The sequence below is a fragment of the Bos mutus genome, chromosome 4 (assembly GCF_027580195.1).
Source record: "Bos mutus isolate GX-2022 chromosome 4, NWIPB_WYAK_1.1, whole genome shotgun sequence".
Classification (NCBI taxonomy): domain Eukaryota; kingdom Metazoa; phylum Chordata; class Mammalia; order Artiodactyla; family Bovidae; genus Bos; species Bos mutus.
The window spans coordinates 72,473,029-72,487,705 of record NC_091620.1 but is presented as its reverse complement, the minus strand read 5'-3'; the positions used below and the strand labels follow the sequence as shown (position 1 = coordinate 72,487,705).

Sequence of the window (14,677 nt, the reverse complement as noted above, 5' to 3'; positions counted from 1 at the left end):
TTAGGGAATGCAGATAAGCAAGAAGAAAAGAAACAAACAGAAAAGCAGTTTTTTGAACAGACAGAGGCACTATCTAAAGACGGAAGAGGTAAACCCCACAAAGCAAATCCTCGAACTTGGAGATACAGTGCTAGGATTTTTACAGAACGAACCCCAGTATGTACTCCTACTTACTTGAGAACAGCAATCTCCTGAACGGTTATGGCTCTTTTATCTTTGGTTCCCATGTAGGAGAATATGTTTGGCTTGACTCTGATGAGGCAAAAACAAAACCATACAAAGTCACATACTGTTAGGAAATTACGCTTCTCATAATTTAAGATTTAAAATAAATATACTTAAAATAGTAACAGAGTAAAAGAAAAGTAAGGAGAAACTTCATTTAAAAATATATCCAGGAAAACATAAATTAGTATTTCTTAAAAGCTAAGAAACTAAATGATGCCTGGACAATTCCCTCCTTAGCTCTGTGTGACTTGGAATGTGTCAGAAAAGGAAATTTCTGACACATTCAACAAATTTCCTGCTGATTTCATGCAATTCATATAATTACATAACTGAAGGTAAAGAACTATCCATCCTAGATCTACCATGTATCACTTCAAAAATTTTGTATTTTCAATTTCCAAAAGTTAATATTATATGAATTTTCCACAAATACATGCTATTTCTTTGTATAAAGCCAAATGCTACAACAGGGAACAGAATAGTTTTAATATGAAGATACAAGTAAGCTAGATAACTAAGAAGAATTTAATAAAAACTGTTCCACATGAATAGGAGAGAAACAGGAAGGATTTTTGAACTCTGAGCAATCCAGATCTCAGAGGAACTCCCTGCCCAACCGTTTACTCTTTCATTGGAACTGTCTTCTTCCCGGGGTTCAGGGACAGACAAGATGAGAGAGAAAGCTAGCAGTAAATAAAATGCTGCTTTATTAGGTACCGTGTCCTATGGGATGAACTGCACTCCCCTAAAATTTCTGTATTGAGGCTGACTCCCAATAGCTCCTAACCCAACAGGATTTGGAGCCAGAGCCATAAAAGAGGTTATTAGTTAAAACGAGGCCCTCATTCGATTAGACTTGTGTCCTGGTATAAGAAGAGGAAACCTGGCCTCACAGAGGCCTCTGGGACACACACACTCAGAGGCAAGACCATGGGCACAGAGGCAGCGGCCACCTGCAACAGGCAAAGGCCTCAGCCAACAACCGAATCTGCCAGCGCCCGCAGCTGGGGGCTTCCTGCCCCCACAACCAGGAAAACGAAGGGCTGTTACTGAAGCCACTCGCTTCACAGCATCTTGTTAAGGCTGTCAGAGCAAACTATCACAGTATGTACTATGTTTAAACCAGGTTAAACACATATCAGAAAGTACATTTCCACTGTGTACAGATTTGCTCTGGTACCTGAATCCATTTCTGAAAATAAAACAGCAACCTGGCCCATCCTTAGAGACCCAAATTCTATTACAATTGCATTCCTATGAGAAAATCTGACTGGTCTCAGGTTTCCAGTCCAGTTGATTTCTAGGAGTTCAGAACTCAGATTTAGCAGCAAACTTCTGCAACCACATCAAAGTATGAGTTTTCAGGGGAGACAGTTAATTTTTCTTTTTTCCCTAAATATTTGTTTTTGGCTGTGCTGAGTCTTCACTGCTGCAAGTGGGCTTTCTCTAGTTGCTGCGAGCAGGGGCTACTTTCTAGCTGTGGTGTGCAGGCTTCTGACTGGTGGCTTCTCTTACTGCAGAGCACGGGCTCTAGGGCATGTGGGCTTCCGCAGCTGCAGCACTGGGGCTCAGCAGTTGCAGCTCTTGAGCTCTAGAGCACAGGCTCAACAGTTGAGGTTGAGGTGCAGGGGCTTAGTTGCTCTGTGGTATGTGGGATCTTCCCGGACCAGGGATCAAACCTGTGACCCCTACGCTGGCAGGCGGATTCTTAACCACTGGATCAGCAGGGAAGTCCAATTAATTTTTACTGTAGCTGGATGGACTAGTAACTCTCAACTATATGTAACCATTTAGTTAGAGAATTGTCATTTTTGAATCACTGACCATATGCAAGGAGGTTAAAAGAAATTAATTCAACTACTGCCTACAAAAACTAAAATTGGGAATTCCCTGGCAGTCCAGTGGTTAGGACTCAGGACTTTCACTGCTGTGTCCCAGTTTCAATCCCTGGTCGGGGAACTAGGATCCCACAGGCCACAAGGCACAGCCAAAACAATAAAAAAGACTGTAACTGGGAGGTACGTTTGCTACCTGTGTGCCTATTTTCCCATTCCCTTTTCATCAGCATGGAAAGAAAAAGACGTTTCTGTGTTTTGATTTTGCGTAGGCACAAGAACAAGATACTAACCTTAAATATTTGGACAACAGATTAATAGCATCCATGGTGTCTTTGTTTTCTTTGTACAGTACAAAGTGACAGTAACTTCCTCTAGATTTTGGCCAAGAATGTTTCCTTGGATCTTAAAAAAAAAAAGTTAAATGTTATGTACACCATAATAAATGTTAGCTGAATGTTTTCCTCATGAAACTCTACAAGATCATTTTTGCTAGAGAATCCTTGAGCGAGAAATCAGATCCAGACTGACAAGAAACACAGGTTAGATGGTTATAGCTGTGTGGACCACAGGCATTATTAAATTATCTGATTGCATACTTATCTGTCTCTATTTGAAATCAAAAGCGAGAAGTACAGGTCATATGACAAGTCATTAAACCTAATGAACAATCTTCACATACAGAAACACAGAGGAGTCCAACCATCCCCTGGTTTAGTTGATAAACAGGTATCTGAAAGGGGATCAACAGGCTCTCCAGAATGTAAGCAGGCCAGGGGGGCACCAGCAGTCATGGAGGAACCCACAAACCTTGCCTTGTCTCGCCAGTTAGGTGTTCCTGCAACAAGCTGGCTTGGTGACACGGTGAGACTTTCCAAAGGCCACTTCTGTCACAGAAGTTTAGGTAACACTAGGTCATTTACAAAGGTCTCCAGACAGAGAGAGAAGCTGGCATTCAATACCTAACTGTCAATCTTCGGGCAAGAGGAGACTTTAAAAATCTGAGCCATTGCTACTTCAACTGTTCAACTTTTTAGAAACTGACAAACATTTCAAGACTTTGGAGAATCTGACTTTACAGCTGTTCTTTTAAACATTTAAATTATACTACTAGAAACATCTATTCAAACAACATCAAGATTTAGACTTCATTGCTGAAAGGTGTTCTGAAAAATCAACACTTTGGGAAAAATGTGTAAGCCACAACTGCACTTCCCAGATGTTGTACAAGAATGTCCATGAGTCTCATGTGACACACAGATGCAGCTGCTATTGACAATGCATCTAACTCACTTCATTTCTCTAACTCGTTGAAAGAAACAGACTGTGAAAAAATATTTCACACAATCCCTAGAAAAGTCTTTGTCTTTTAGAAATGTTCCTTTTTCTTTGTGCCTAAAATAACCCTTTAGCATGAACTCATGAATTCTTCATCTTTAGAGACACAAGAAACTCCTGGTACTAAAGTTACTTATACACCTGCCTTTGCCAAGGCAAAAAGCATTGCTTGACAGGTTAGTTATATAAGCTACAATGTAAAGAACAACCTGACCACTTAAGCCATTTGGAAAACTGCCACAGCATGTATGCTTAAAATATTACAGAAAAAGCACTGCAAGTATTTCTTTGGTTCTTGGTGTGAATTCCTTACAACTCATCCTCAGGAAATTGTGAACAGGGATACTATTTTTGGTTTTCCTTCCAGCTCCCTCCATTTAAGCAAAGTTGTCTATACTTAGTACTTGTGACAAAATTCATTGGCGTTTCATTTTCCCTACATGAAACGCCAACCGCTCTTACCTGCTGCAGTTCTGACCTCTGTCCAAATGCACAGCATAAAGAGCACAAGAGAGCAGTATTTAATTTATAATAACATTAAAGTGCTTTAGAAGTGAACATGCAAATGATCACATGGGAAGTTGCTACCGAGGAACTCCTACAGCATCTGGTGGTTATGTGGTGGGTTGACAGCGATTTAGACATTAACAATGGAATGTCGCAGAGGCAAACAGTGAACAAGCAGAAAACTCACCGACAGGTTCAAGCCTCCCTGTCTATGCCCTCACAGTGGCCTGTTCATTGATCCTCAAAGCTGCACTGTCTGTGCCCACGGGACATAGCAAAAGGTGTGAGACTAGAGGCAAAATGCCTCCCCATCCAGAGATTTGTTTTCTTAAAAATGGGAGGACGTGTACCAGAACACTATTCGTAATTATCTTTCGGTTGTTGAGGCTGCACGTGATGACTGTTTTGTATTGTGCTTTTCTGTGTTCATGAATTTCCTGCACTGATTTTATTATTTAAAAAAAATACAAAAATTATGGAAAACCCTTTTCAAACCAATAGATAAAAAGAAGTTGAAGAGACATTCGTTGAATGCAATGTTCTGACCTTCTCTGTATCATGATTTAAACGAGTCCTCTGTATGCAAAAGGCATTTCTGAAACAATGAGGGGAAAACTGAACATGCACTGGGTATGAGATATTAAGAAACTATTACTGATTTTGTCAGGAGGTGATAATGGTTTAGGGCTTTAGTCCTTTTCTATCAGATATATGCTGAAGTAGTTACATGTGAAATGAAGTACTACATAGGATTTTCTTTAAAAACATCTCAAGAAGGGAAAAAAAGTGGGAGGAACAGATTCAACAACAAAATGTTAATAATACTGAAGATGGCTGATGGTACACAGAGGTTCAATATACTAGTTCCTTTACTTATCTGCATGTTTGAAAATGTCCATAATAAAAACTTTACAAAAATTTTGTGATAAAAGCTGATGAAGTGTAAGCTCCATTTTCGGTATATCTAGTGACAAGAAACAAATGAAACCACAAGACTAAAACACTAAGTGCTATTACACCTTACGAGAAACCATGACAACCGATATGAGTTTGGCTCACAAACATGCATCTTATTAGCAAATCCAAGCAGTGAGCATGCATTCAATTATCTCCTCGGTAAATAACATACAAGGTTTCTTTTTCTAAGTGCACTCAGTACACAAACTGTTAATAAGCATATGTATTTATTAACTGGAAATGTTTTGAGTAATGGAAAATCAGTGAGTCTCAATTTCCTTTGGGCGATTTGTTTGACTTTATAAAACTCCAAATCCTTGGAATGCTAGGTAGCAATTTAAGTGAATTTAAAATAACTTTCACACATTTTTGAGACACGCTGACTTAAAATGCAAAAGCAACGAATTCTCAGGCTAGGAAGCAACCTTCTGATGGTCTGATACTGCAGCCCCAGGGAGAGGAGAAACAGAATCCAGATAAAAAAAGAAAACTACATTCAGGAAGATTCCTGTATTGAGCAGAGATCCACATGAATAAAGAAGGAAAAACGTTTGTAGCTCAAGAAAGACGACAGGATGGGTAGCATGCAGAACATTCTTTCCTTCTCATTCAAGACAATTTACCCTGCTGCACCCCTGCACACCCACCCTGCAGCTTCCTCTGGGGTCCTGCTCCAGCCACCATCACCCAGCTCCCTCTCCATCGGCTCTTCCCCTTCAATATATCAATATGCTCAGGGCTGGCTCTTGCATTTTAGTCAAACCTACGTCTCCCTCTCCTTAAGCATGTTCCTTTTCTTTGTCCTTATCTTTATGGCGGATTTATTATCTTCCATCCTAACCTACTGTGTGAACTGGTGTCCAATAAAACTGCTCTGGCAAAGATGCCAATGATCCCCAAGATCCTAAAAATCGGTGGATGTGTTTCAGAGTTCTTATCTTGCTGGACTTGTGTGTAATATTTTCCATGGCTAATCACTCCATCACTGAAATCCCCCCTTCCTATGGATTCCGTAACAGCAATCTCTCCCAGAAAACGAACTTTTTATCTGTCTGGCTCTTCCTCCTTAGTCTCTGCAGACTCCTAGATACAGGTATGCCCCTGCTGCTGCTGCTGCTGCTAAGTCGCTTCAGTCGTGTCCGACTCTGTGCGACCCCATAGACGGCGGCCCACCAGGCTCCCCTGTCCCTGGGATTCTCCAGGCAAGAACACTGGAGTGGGTTGCCATTTCCTTCTCCAATGCATGAAAGGGAAAAGTGAAAGTGAAGTCGGTCAGTCGTGTCCGACTCTTCACGACCCCATGGTCTGCAGCCTACCAGGCTCCTCCATCCGTGGGATTTTCCAGGCAAGAGTACTGGAGTGGGGTGCCATTGCCTTCTCCAAGGTATGCCCCTGGAAACCATTAATTTCACATAGAATGGATTATCTCTAGATAGTACATGGCGAAAAAAAAATTTTTTTTAAACTTGAGTCTTTAAAAAGTTTTTTGGAGATGTACACTATTTATTTCAAAATATAAGTTAATTTACCTGAGTACATGGTGTATGATAATTATACAGTATTTTCAGAAAAATACCATAAGTACACTTTGGTAGATAAATCGATGTGCCCTATCAGATTGGATTAACACACCAAATAACATTAGGGTTAAAAGACCTGGTATCAATAATTTGTGTTTGGCTACCATGATTTAGAATCTATCACGCCTGTATTTTAGGCTGTGTGGCTTATCTGAGGTTACGAATGTTGCAAACCTGCTACATGGTGCATGACCCACCAATAACAACTTACGTCAGGGTTTGGTAGTAAGGGAGCTCAAAACATTCCAACTTAGCTTTGCAATGAGGCTTTAAAAGCTAATCTGTTCAAATGCCAGGCGAGGTGCCCTAGGAGGACGAGCTGTCACTGTTTCTGGGTTCTGTCTGTACAGGCAAGAACTGCCGTCTCCAGACACCAGCTCTCCCTACGTTCCCAGTGTTGCCTACTTGAAGTGGCCCCCAGCTCGCAGGTGCGGGCCAGACCTGGAGATGCTCACGGGCTCTCCAGTGCCAGTCGGGCCTCTGAGGAGGTGGTAGAGAACATGCAGAGAGCAGGCCTCTAGTCCATCTCTGAATAAATGCCACAGCCCCTCAAGCCCAAAAGGGCCCAATTTTCGTCCACACACTGATTCAACTGGACCTGCTTCATGCTTCTTTTTCATAGTGAGAAATTAATATTTTATTGAAGATGTGAGATGGGAAAGGGGTGGTTCATGTCACACAGCTCAGTACCTCACTTGGTAAACCTTAAGGAAATTTTTTATTTGAGGGGGAAAAAAAGGAAGGCGTGGTGTGGCCTAAGCACAGAAAAGGTGGATAAACACAGAACACCAGGGATCCGGCACCACTCACTTGAGGGGCAAACTGCTGGCCTCAAGTGTGGCCTGCAAATACCAAGATCACAAAACTTGGCTGCCTCCAAGGAGGAGCAACCATTTCCAAGAAGCAACCAGTCTGAGAAACACAGGCTTCGCCTTTTCCAATCTGCTTCCTCAGGACCACAGTTGTCAGAACAAGACCCTGCCTCTTCCTCCTGCCTTTGCAAAAAGGTGGCTGACCGATGAGGACTGCCTCTTCTCTCCAAGGAACTTCTCCACAGCAGCCCTTCTCAACCCGGGTTCCTGAGAGAATTAAGAGTGAATGCAGCAAATCATCTATGCAGGAATTCACCTCTCCTCCACTGCTAGATAAGTGGGAGAATGGAAAAAACAGTCACTCACGTCGCTCCTCACTGGGCTTAATCCTCCTAGACAACCCTGGCTGCAGAACAGCTTTCAAGGTGATATGTTATACTGTCACTCAGACATCAAAGAAACATAGAGCACTCAAGCCATGAGCCTCTGAACTGAGAAGTGATTAACAACTCATGCCCTCAAGCAGTCCCAGAACACATCCTCTCCCTGCCCTTTCTGGTTATCTGCTGTGAAGCGACCTCCAACCTCCACTTTCTCCTCCCCACTGCTCAAGGATTCTCACTTCTATATCACTATCCAGATCTACTGACTTGATGACATGGTTTTCTCAGGCACAGCTAAATCTTATTTCTGCTCCCATTTTTCTCACATCCTCTCCTTTCACTAGAACCACAGTTATAGACAATTAAGGCTTCATCCACTCACAGGGTTATCCCAAGAGAATACTGACAAAGCACTGATGGTTTGGACAATCTTCTGTTATATAACAATTGTGGAGTTTTACTCCAACAAATATACCTAGAAGTAACTCTTCACTAACAGGTGTCATCAACGGTCGCGGAGGAGGTGAGGAATTTTCCCTTTTGTAATTTTCATAAAAATTTTATCTACTGATCTGACAGATAAAAGAAGAAAAATTATCATCCAATATTTCTTAAGGTTATATGCAAATAGTTATTTTCGTGGCTGTAGAACATAGAACATAAATAAACAGGGTTCACTGACAACACACCCACTTCAAATAAATGCTACCCAGTGAAATATGGGCTTGGGTGAAGGGGTGGTTTTCTATATATTCCTTTTTTTTTTTTTTTAATATATTCCATGTTTTTTATGTGTAGTCAACAAGGTACTCACAATTGGAAAGCAGCGGCACTGTCAATATAGGGACTTTGCAGAATATGCCACTGGGAGAGGTGACAAGCAGTTTCTGTTCACCTGAAAGCTTTCTTACCTCCATTAAGAGGACAGAATGAGCAATATTCTTCTGTCTTCTTCTTGGCTTACGGCTCGGCCTGCTCTGCTCTTTAGGGAACGTATTAAATTATGTAAGACTCTCTCTGGCACCACTGTCATTACTGCAAATCCGTACTCACATGTAAGACCTACTGCCCCGTTTACCAGACACGTGACTGTGTAACCGTGATTTCAGATGCAGGACTGTTTTAGCATCTGAAAGACTGTTCACCTTCTTTGAAGGAATGATATGGTCAATATCCATCTCGGAACAACTGCAAAACGACCCTTGAGTGTGAACAGGCAGGGAGAATGAGGAGGCAGAAGAAACGCCAGGTCACAAGCCCACTTACTTGCCAGAGCCTTTTTTCCAGCTGCATGATAGGCTACTATATATTTCTTCCCTTCTCTGTCTTCTGTTTTTGTCTCTAATCCTGGAAACAGAGATTTAATTGCCTGATGGATGATGGTTCTTTTCTCTTTGGTGTCCTCAATGACCTATTAAAAACACAGATAATGATACTAATTTAACAAACATTAAATAAAGGAAATAATACTAAAGAATTAGTAAAAACACTACTTATCTTAATAATGATATAAAGTAACCAAAGTAGAAGGGTACAATTTCAGAACTTTTTTTTCTTTAATTATTTTTTTATTGAAGTATAGTTGATTTACAATGTTTCAGGTGTAGAGGAAAGTGATTCAACTATACATACATAATTACAAGATATTAAATATAGATAGCTCCCGTGGTACATGGTAGGTCCTTACTGTTTACTATACACATACTAGTTTGTATCAGTTAATCCCAAATGCCTAATTTATTAGTCCCTCACCCCTTTCTCCTTTGGTAACCTTAAATTTGTTCTATCTGTGAGTCTGTTTCTGTTTCACAAATAGTTCACTTGTATCGTATTTTAGACTCTACATATAAGTGGTATCACATAGTATTTATCTTTCTCTGTCTTACTTCCCTTAGTAGTTCCCTCCATGTTGCATATTATTTCATTCTTTTTTATGGCTAAGTAGGATCCCAGCATATATATGTACCACATCTTAGTTACCCATTCATCTGTTGAAGGATATTTAGGTGCCTTTCATATCAGAAATCTTTTAGACCTTTACAAATTGTAAATCATAAGAACCCATTTACTGAGTTTGTCCAGCTGCCAGGTACTGTTACCAATCATTTTACAATCACTGTCCTATTCAATCCCCATCAGTTCCCTATCAAGCCACCAGCACATTTATTTAGAGACGAGGAAAGTGAGGCTGAGAGAAGTTAAGATTATATATTTGGAGGGGAGCAGAGCCAGATGTGAATTCCAGGCCATCCAATTCCATAGCCACCCATCACAGATGCTCCCTTTCAGGGACTCAGCTAAACAATGAACACCTCAGGGCTCACAGATGGAAAAGCAGGTGAGCTGTGTGTTTGGGGATATCAGAAACTCGATTCCCTGAATAATGCAATCTAATCTACTCCTGCGTCTAATGAACCCTGCCCTATACTGAGAAACTTTATAATGACAGTCCAGTATATTTGTTACTAAAAGAGAAAAATCTACATCAAGAAAATGTAAACTAACTAGTTATACAACTGTTTTTCAATTTCTGAATGTATCTTACACTGAGAAATACATTTCATACCTGGATTCAGTATCCAGCAATATATATTAATATGTGATGGGTTAGTTGCTAAGTCGTGTCTAACTCTTGCGACCCCATGGACTGTAGCCTGCTAGGCTCCTCTGTCCATGGGATTCTCCAGGCAAGAATACTGGAGTGTGTTGCCATTTCCTTCTCCAATATATTAATATGCATATGCACCTTATTAAAAATCTTTTAAAAATGTACAGAACAGTACTTAACCCTTATAATGTGCAATGCACTGTTATTTCCTATTTCATTTCATTATGTTAGAAAAATGTTGGTTAGCAAGAGCAGTTTCTTTGAAGAGGTAAACAAAAATCGACAAATCTCTGGCCAGGCATTCCAAATAAACAAAGAAAGAAATGAAAGAGGAAAAATAACAGCCAATAACACAGAAATACAGAAAACCATAAGAGAATACTGTGAACAACTACACGCCAATAAAGTTTCTTCGCCAATCTAGAAGAAATGGACGAGTTTCAAGAACATACAGCCCACCAAAACTGAATCAGGAAGAAACATAATTTGAACAGATGGAGCACTAGAAATGAAACAGAATCTGTAATAAAAAATACTCCCTGCAAACAAAGGTCCAAGACCAGATGGTTTCACTGGGGAATTCCATCAAGCATACAAAGAGAAACTTATACTGATCCTTCTCAAACTCTTAAGAGGAGGGAACAGTCCCAAAGTCATTTTAAGAAGCCATCATCCCATACCAAAACCAGACAAAGACACTCACTATAAAGAAAAATATTATCTTTGATGTAAAAAAATTTAACAAAATATTAGCAAACCGAATCTAACAACACATAAAAAAGATTATACACTATAATCCAGTTGGATTCACCCCAGGGTCACAAGGATGGCTCAACACATGCAAATCAATCAATGTGAGGGACTTTCCCTGGCAGTCCAGTGGTTAAAACTCTGTGCTTCCACTGCAGGGGGCACAGGTTTGATCTCTTGTAGGGAAACTAAGATCCCACATGCCAAAAAAAAAAAAAAAATTAATGTGACACATCACATCAACAAAAGACAAAACCATATGATCATCTCAATAGATGCATAAGAAGTATTTGATAAAATTTAACATCCATTCATGATACAAACTCTTACCAAAGTGGGTACAGAATACAAACAAAAGCAAAACTAAACAAACGGAACCTAATCAAACTTACAAGCTTTTGAACAGCAAAGAAAACCATAGACAAAAATGACAATCTACCAACTGGCAGAAAACATTTGCAAATGATGTGACTGACAACAGATTCACTTCCAAAATAGAAACAGCTCATATAGCTCAATATAAAAACAAACAAAAAACCCAATCAAAAATTGGGCAGAAGATCCAAATGGCTATTTCTCCAAAGAAGATAATATAGGTGGCCAACAGACATGTGAAAAGATGCTCAACACTGCTAATTATTAGAGAAATGCAAATCAAAACTACAATGAGGTACCACCTCACACCAGTCGGAACAGTCATCATTAAAAAGTATACAAATAAATGCTGCAAAGGGGATGGAGAAAAGGAAACACTTTTAAACGGTTGGTGGGAATGTAAATGGTGCAGGCACTATGGAAAATAATCTGAAGGTTCCTCTAGAAACTAAAAATAGAATTACCATATGAACCAGCCATCCCACTCCTGGACATATATTTGGACAAAAGTATAATTTGAAAAGATACATGTTCATGGCAGCACTATTTATAACAGCCAAGACATGAAAACAATCTAAGTATCTATTGACAGATGAATGAAGATGAGGTATTTATACAATGGAACACTACTCAGCCATAAACAATGAAATAATGCCATCTGCAGCAACATGGATGGACCTAGAGATACACTAAACGAAGTCAGTCAGAATGAGAAAGACAAATAAAATATGATATACCTTATATGTGGAGTCTAAAATATGATACAAATGAACTTACTTACAAAACAGAAACATACTGACAGAGAACAAACCAAAGGTAACCAAAGGAGAAAGAGGGTGGGAGAGGAGTTTGAAACTACTATATACAAAAACAGAAAAAACAAAGTCCTACTGTGTAGTACAGGGAACTAACATATTCAGTATCTCATAATAAACCCTAATGGAGGGAATTCCCTGGCACCCAGTGCTGAGGACTCCGTGCTCCCACTGCAGTAGGCACGGGTTCAATCCCTGGATGGGGAAACTAAGATCCCACAGGCCACAGTGAGGCTAAACACACACAGAAACAAACAAACCTAATGAAAAAAAAAAAAAAAAAATATATATATATAAACTGAATCACTTTGCTGTACACCAGAAAATAACACAACACTGCAATTAAAAAAAAATAATGTTGGTTAAGATACAGTACACTAATTTCATGACCCACTGATGGACTGTAACTTGCAAGCTAATAAGATGTAATATAACTACTACTAGCTAAACCTAAGAATATTCTAGCAAAATAAAAAATATAAATGAATATGTATGTAAAAGAAAAATACATTATAATATAGATAAGACATTTTTCATTTTGAAAAGTGAGTCTAGGGGAAATCCCTGGTGCTCCAGTGGTTAGAACTCTGTAGGTTCGGTGCCTAATGGGGGAACTAAGATCTTGCAAGTTGAGTGGTACAGCCAAAAAAAACCTGAGTCTAGACCTAGAATTCACTGAAAGCAATGAGACAGAACCATAGTTTGTATGTATAAGTGAATACATATTCAGACCTCAAAAATTCAGAAAGTTTATCCTTCTATTTTATAGATGAGGACACCTACCCAAGGTTCATGCTCTTTAAGGTAAAATCTTTCAGTAGATGGCATAACTATAATTTTTAACGTGACAGTAAATCTTACCATCTCTGTAGGAAAAAGCATATTATAGAGATAATATATCACTGCATTGCCTGGACCATCCTCCTAGAGTGCTCTCAAAACCAATTCTTGGGAATTTTCTTCTTGGCATTGTTGACTATTTTGTCTATGAGTAAATTCAGTCATTAAAGGCTATGGTTTTTCCAGTAGTCATGTACGGATGTGAGACTTGGACTGTGAGGAAAGCTGAGCGCCGAAGAATTGATACTTTTGAACTGTGGTGTTGGAGAAGACTCTTGAGAGTCCCTTGGACTGCAGGGAGATCCAACCAGTCCATTCTAAAGGAGATCAGCCCTGGGTGTTCTTTGGAAGGAATGATACTAAAGCTGAAACTCCAGTACTTTGGCCACCTCATGCGAAGAGTTGACTCATTGGAAAAGACCCTGATGCTGGGAGGGATTGGGGGCAGGAGGAAAAGGGGCCGACAGGGGATGAGATGGCTGGATGGCATCACCGACTCGATGGACGTGAGTCTGAGTGAACTCCGGGAGATGGTGATGGACAGGGAGGCCTGGCGTGCTGCAGTTCATGGGGTCACAAAGAGTCGGACACAACTGAGCGACTGAACTGAACTGAACTGAAAATTTTAATAGTACATACTTCTGAGAAATTTTGGTGGGGAGAAGAGGGTTGGAGGCAAATAATAAATTCTGAAAGTGCAAAAAGCAAAAGTGACATCGCTCAGTCGTGTCCGACTCTCTGCGAGACTATGGACTTTGCCTGCCAGGCTCCTCCGTTCATGGGATTTTCCAGGCAAGGATACTGGAGTGGGTTGCCATTTTCTTCTCCAGGGATTTTCCCAACCCAGGGATCAAACTCAGGTCTTCCACACTGCAGGCAGACTCTTTACTGTCCGAGCCATGAGGGAATCCCCCAAAATTCAGAGAAGTTACAGTAAACTCTTTCTACCTGGGAGCAATGGAAGTGGCAATTTCTGACAACCCGAAATCCAGCAAGTCATCAAAATATAGTGCAAGATGAATTTAACACAAACTTACAACTCTAAAAGTCTTGTGCTACAAGATTCTTAGAATCTTGTATTTTTTTTGCTACAGAGATCACCTAGAGCTGCTGTGTCCCTCATGGTAACCACTAGCCATACAAGGCAACTGTGCACTTGAAACATGTCAAGTCTGAAATGAGATGTGCTACTGGTATAAAGTAACACAGGATTCTGAAGACTTGGTAGGAAAAAAAGAAAAGAAAACATGTCATTAGTAATTTTGAAAATACTGATTATATACTGAAATATTTTGAAAATAGTAGGGCAAATAAAATATACTGCCAAAATTATTTGCCTGTTTGTTTTACATTTTTTGAAGATTTGAAATTAAAAACATGTCTCGCATCACAATTTCACTGGAGAGGATCATGGAGGTGGTAGTTTAGTTGTTAAGTAATGTCCAACCCTTGTGAGCTTGTGCACTGTAGCCCACCAGGCTCCTCTGTCCATGGAATTCTCCAGGCAAAAATACTGGAGTGGTTACCATTTCCATTTCCTTCTTCAGGGGATCTTCCCAAGCCAAGGACTGAACCCACATCTCCTGCATTGGAAGCAGATTCTTTACCACTGAGCCACCAGTGACAGCACTAACTGAGAAGAGGAAAAC

At 40.1% G+C, this 14,677-nt stretch overlaps 1 protein-coding gene across 1 annotated transcript in view; it reads right to left on the bottom strand.

Moving 5' to 3' along the window:
• The window catches only part of PUS7 (pseudouridine synthase 7), a 55,075-nt gene that overhangs the window by 28,676 nt on the left and 11,722 nt on the right, over positions 1 to 14,677 (bottom strand). Inside the window, exons 5-7 of the mRNA XM_005901443.3 lie at positions 8,907 to 9,051; positions 2,357 to 2,468; positions 175 to 252 (exon numbers count right to left, since the gene is read on the bottom strand). Of these exons, the coding sequence (XP_005901505.1) occupies positions 175 to 252; positions 2,357 to 2,468; positions 8,907 to 9,051 (335 nt within the window). The remainder of the gene's footprint in view (positions 1 to 174; positions 253 to 2,356; positions 2,469 to 8,906; positions 9,052 to 14,677) is intronic.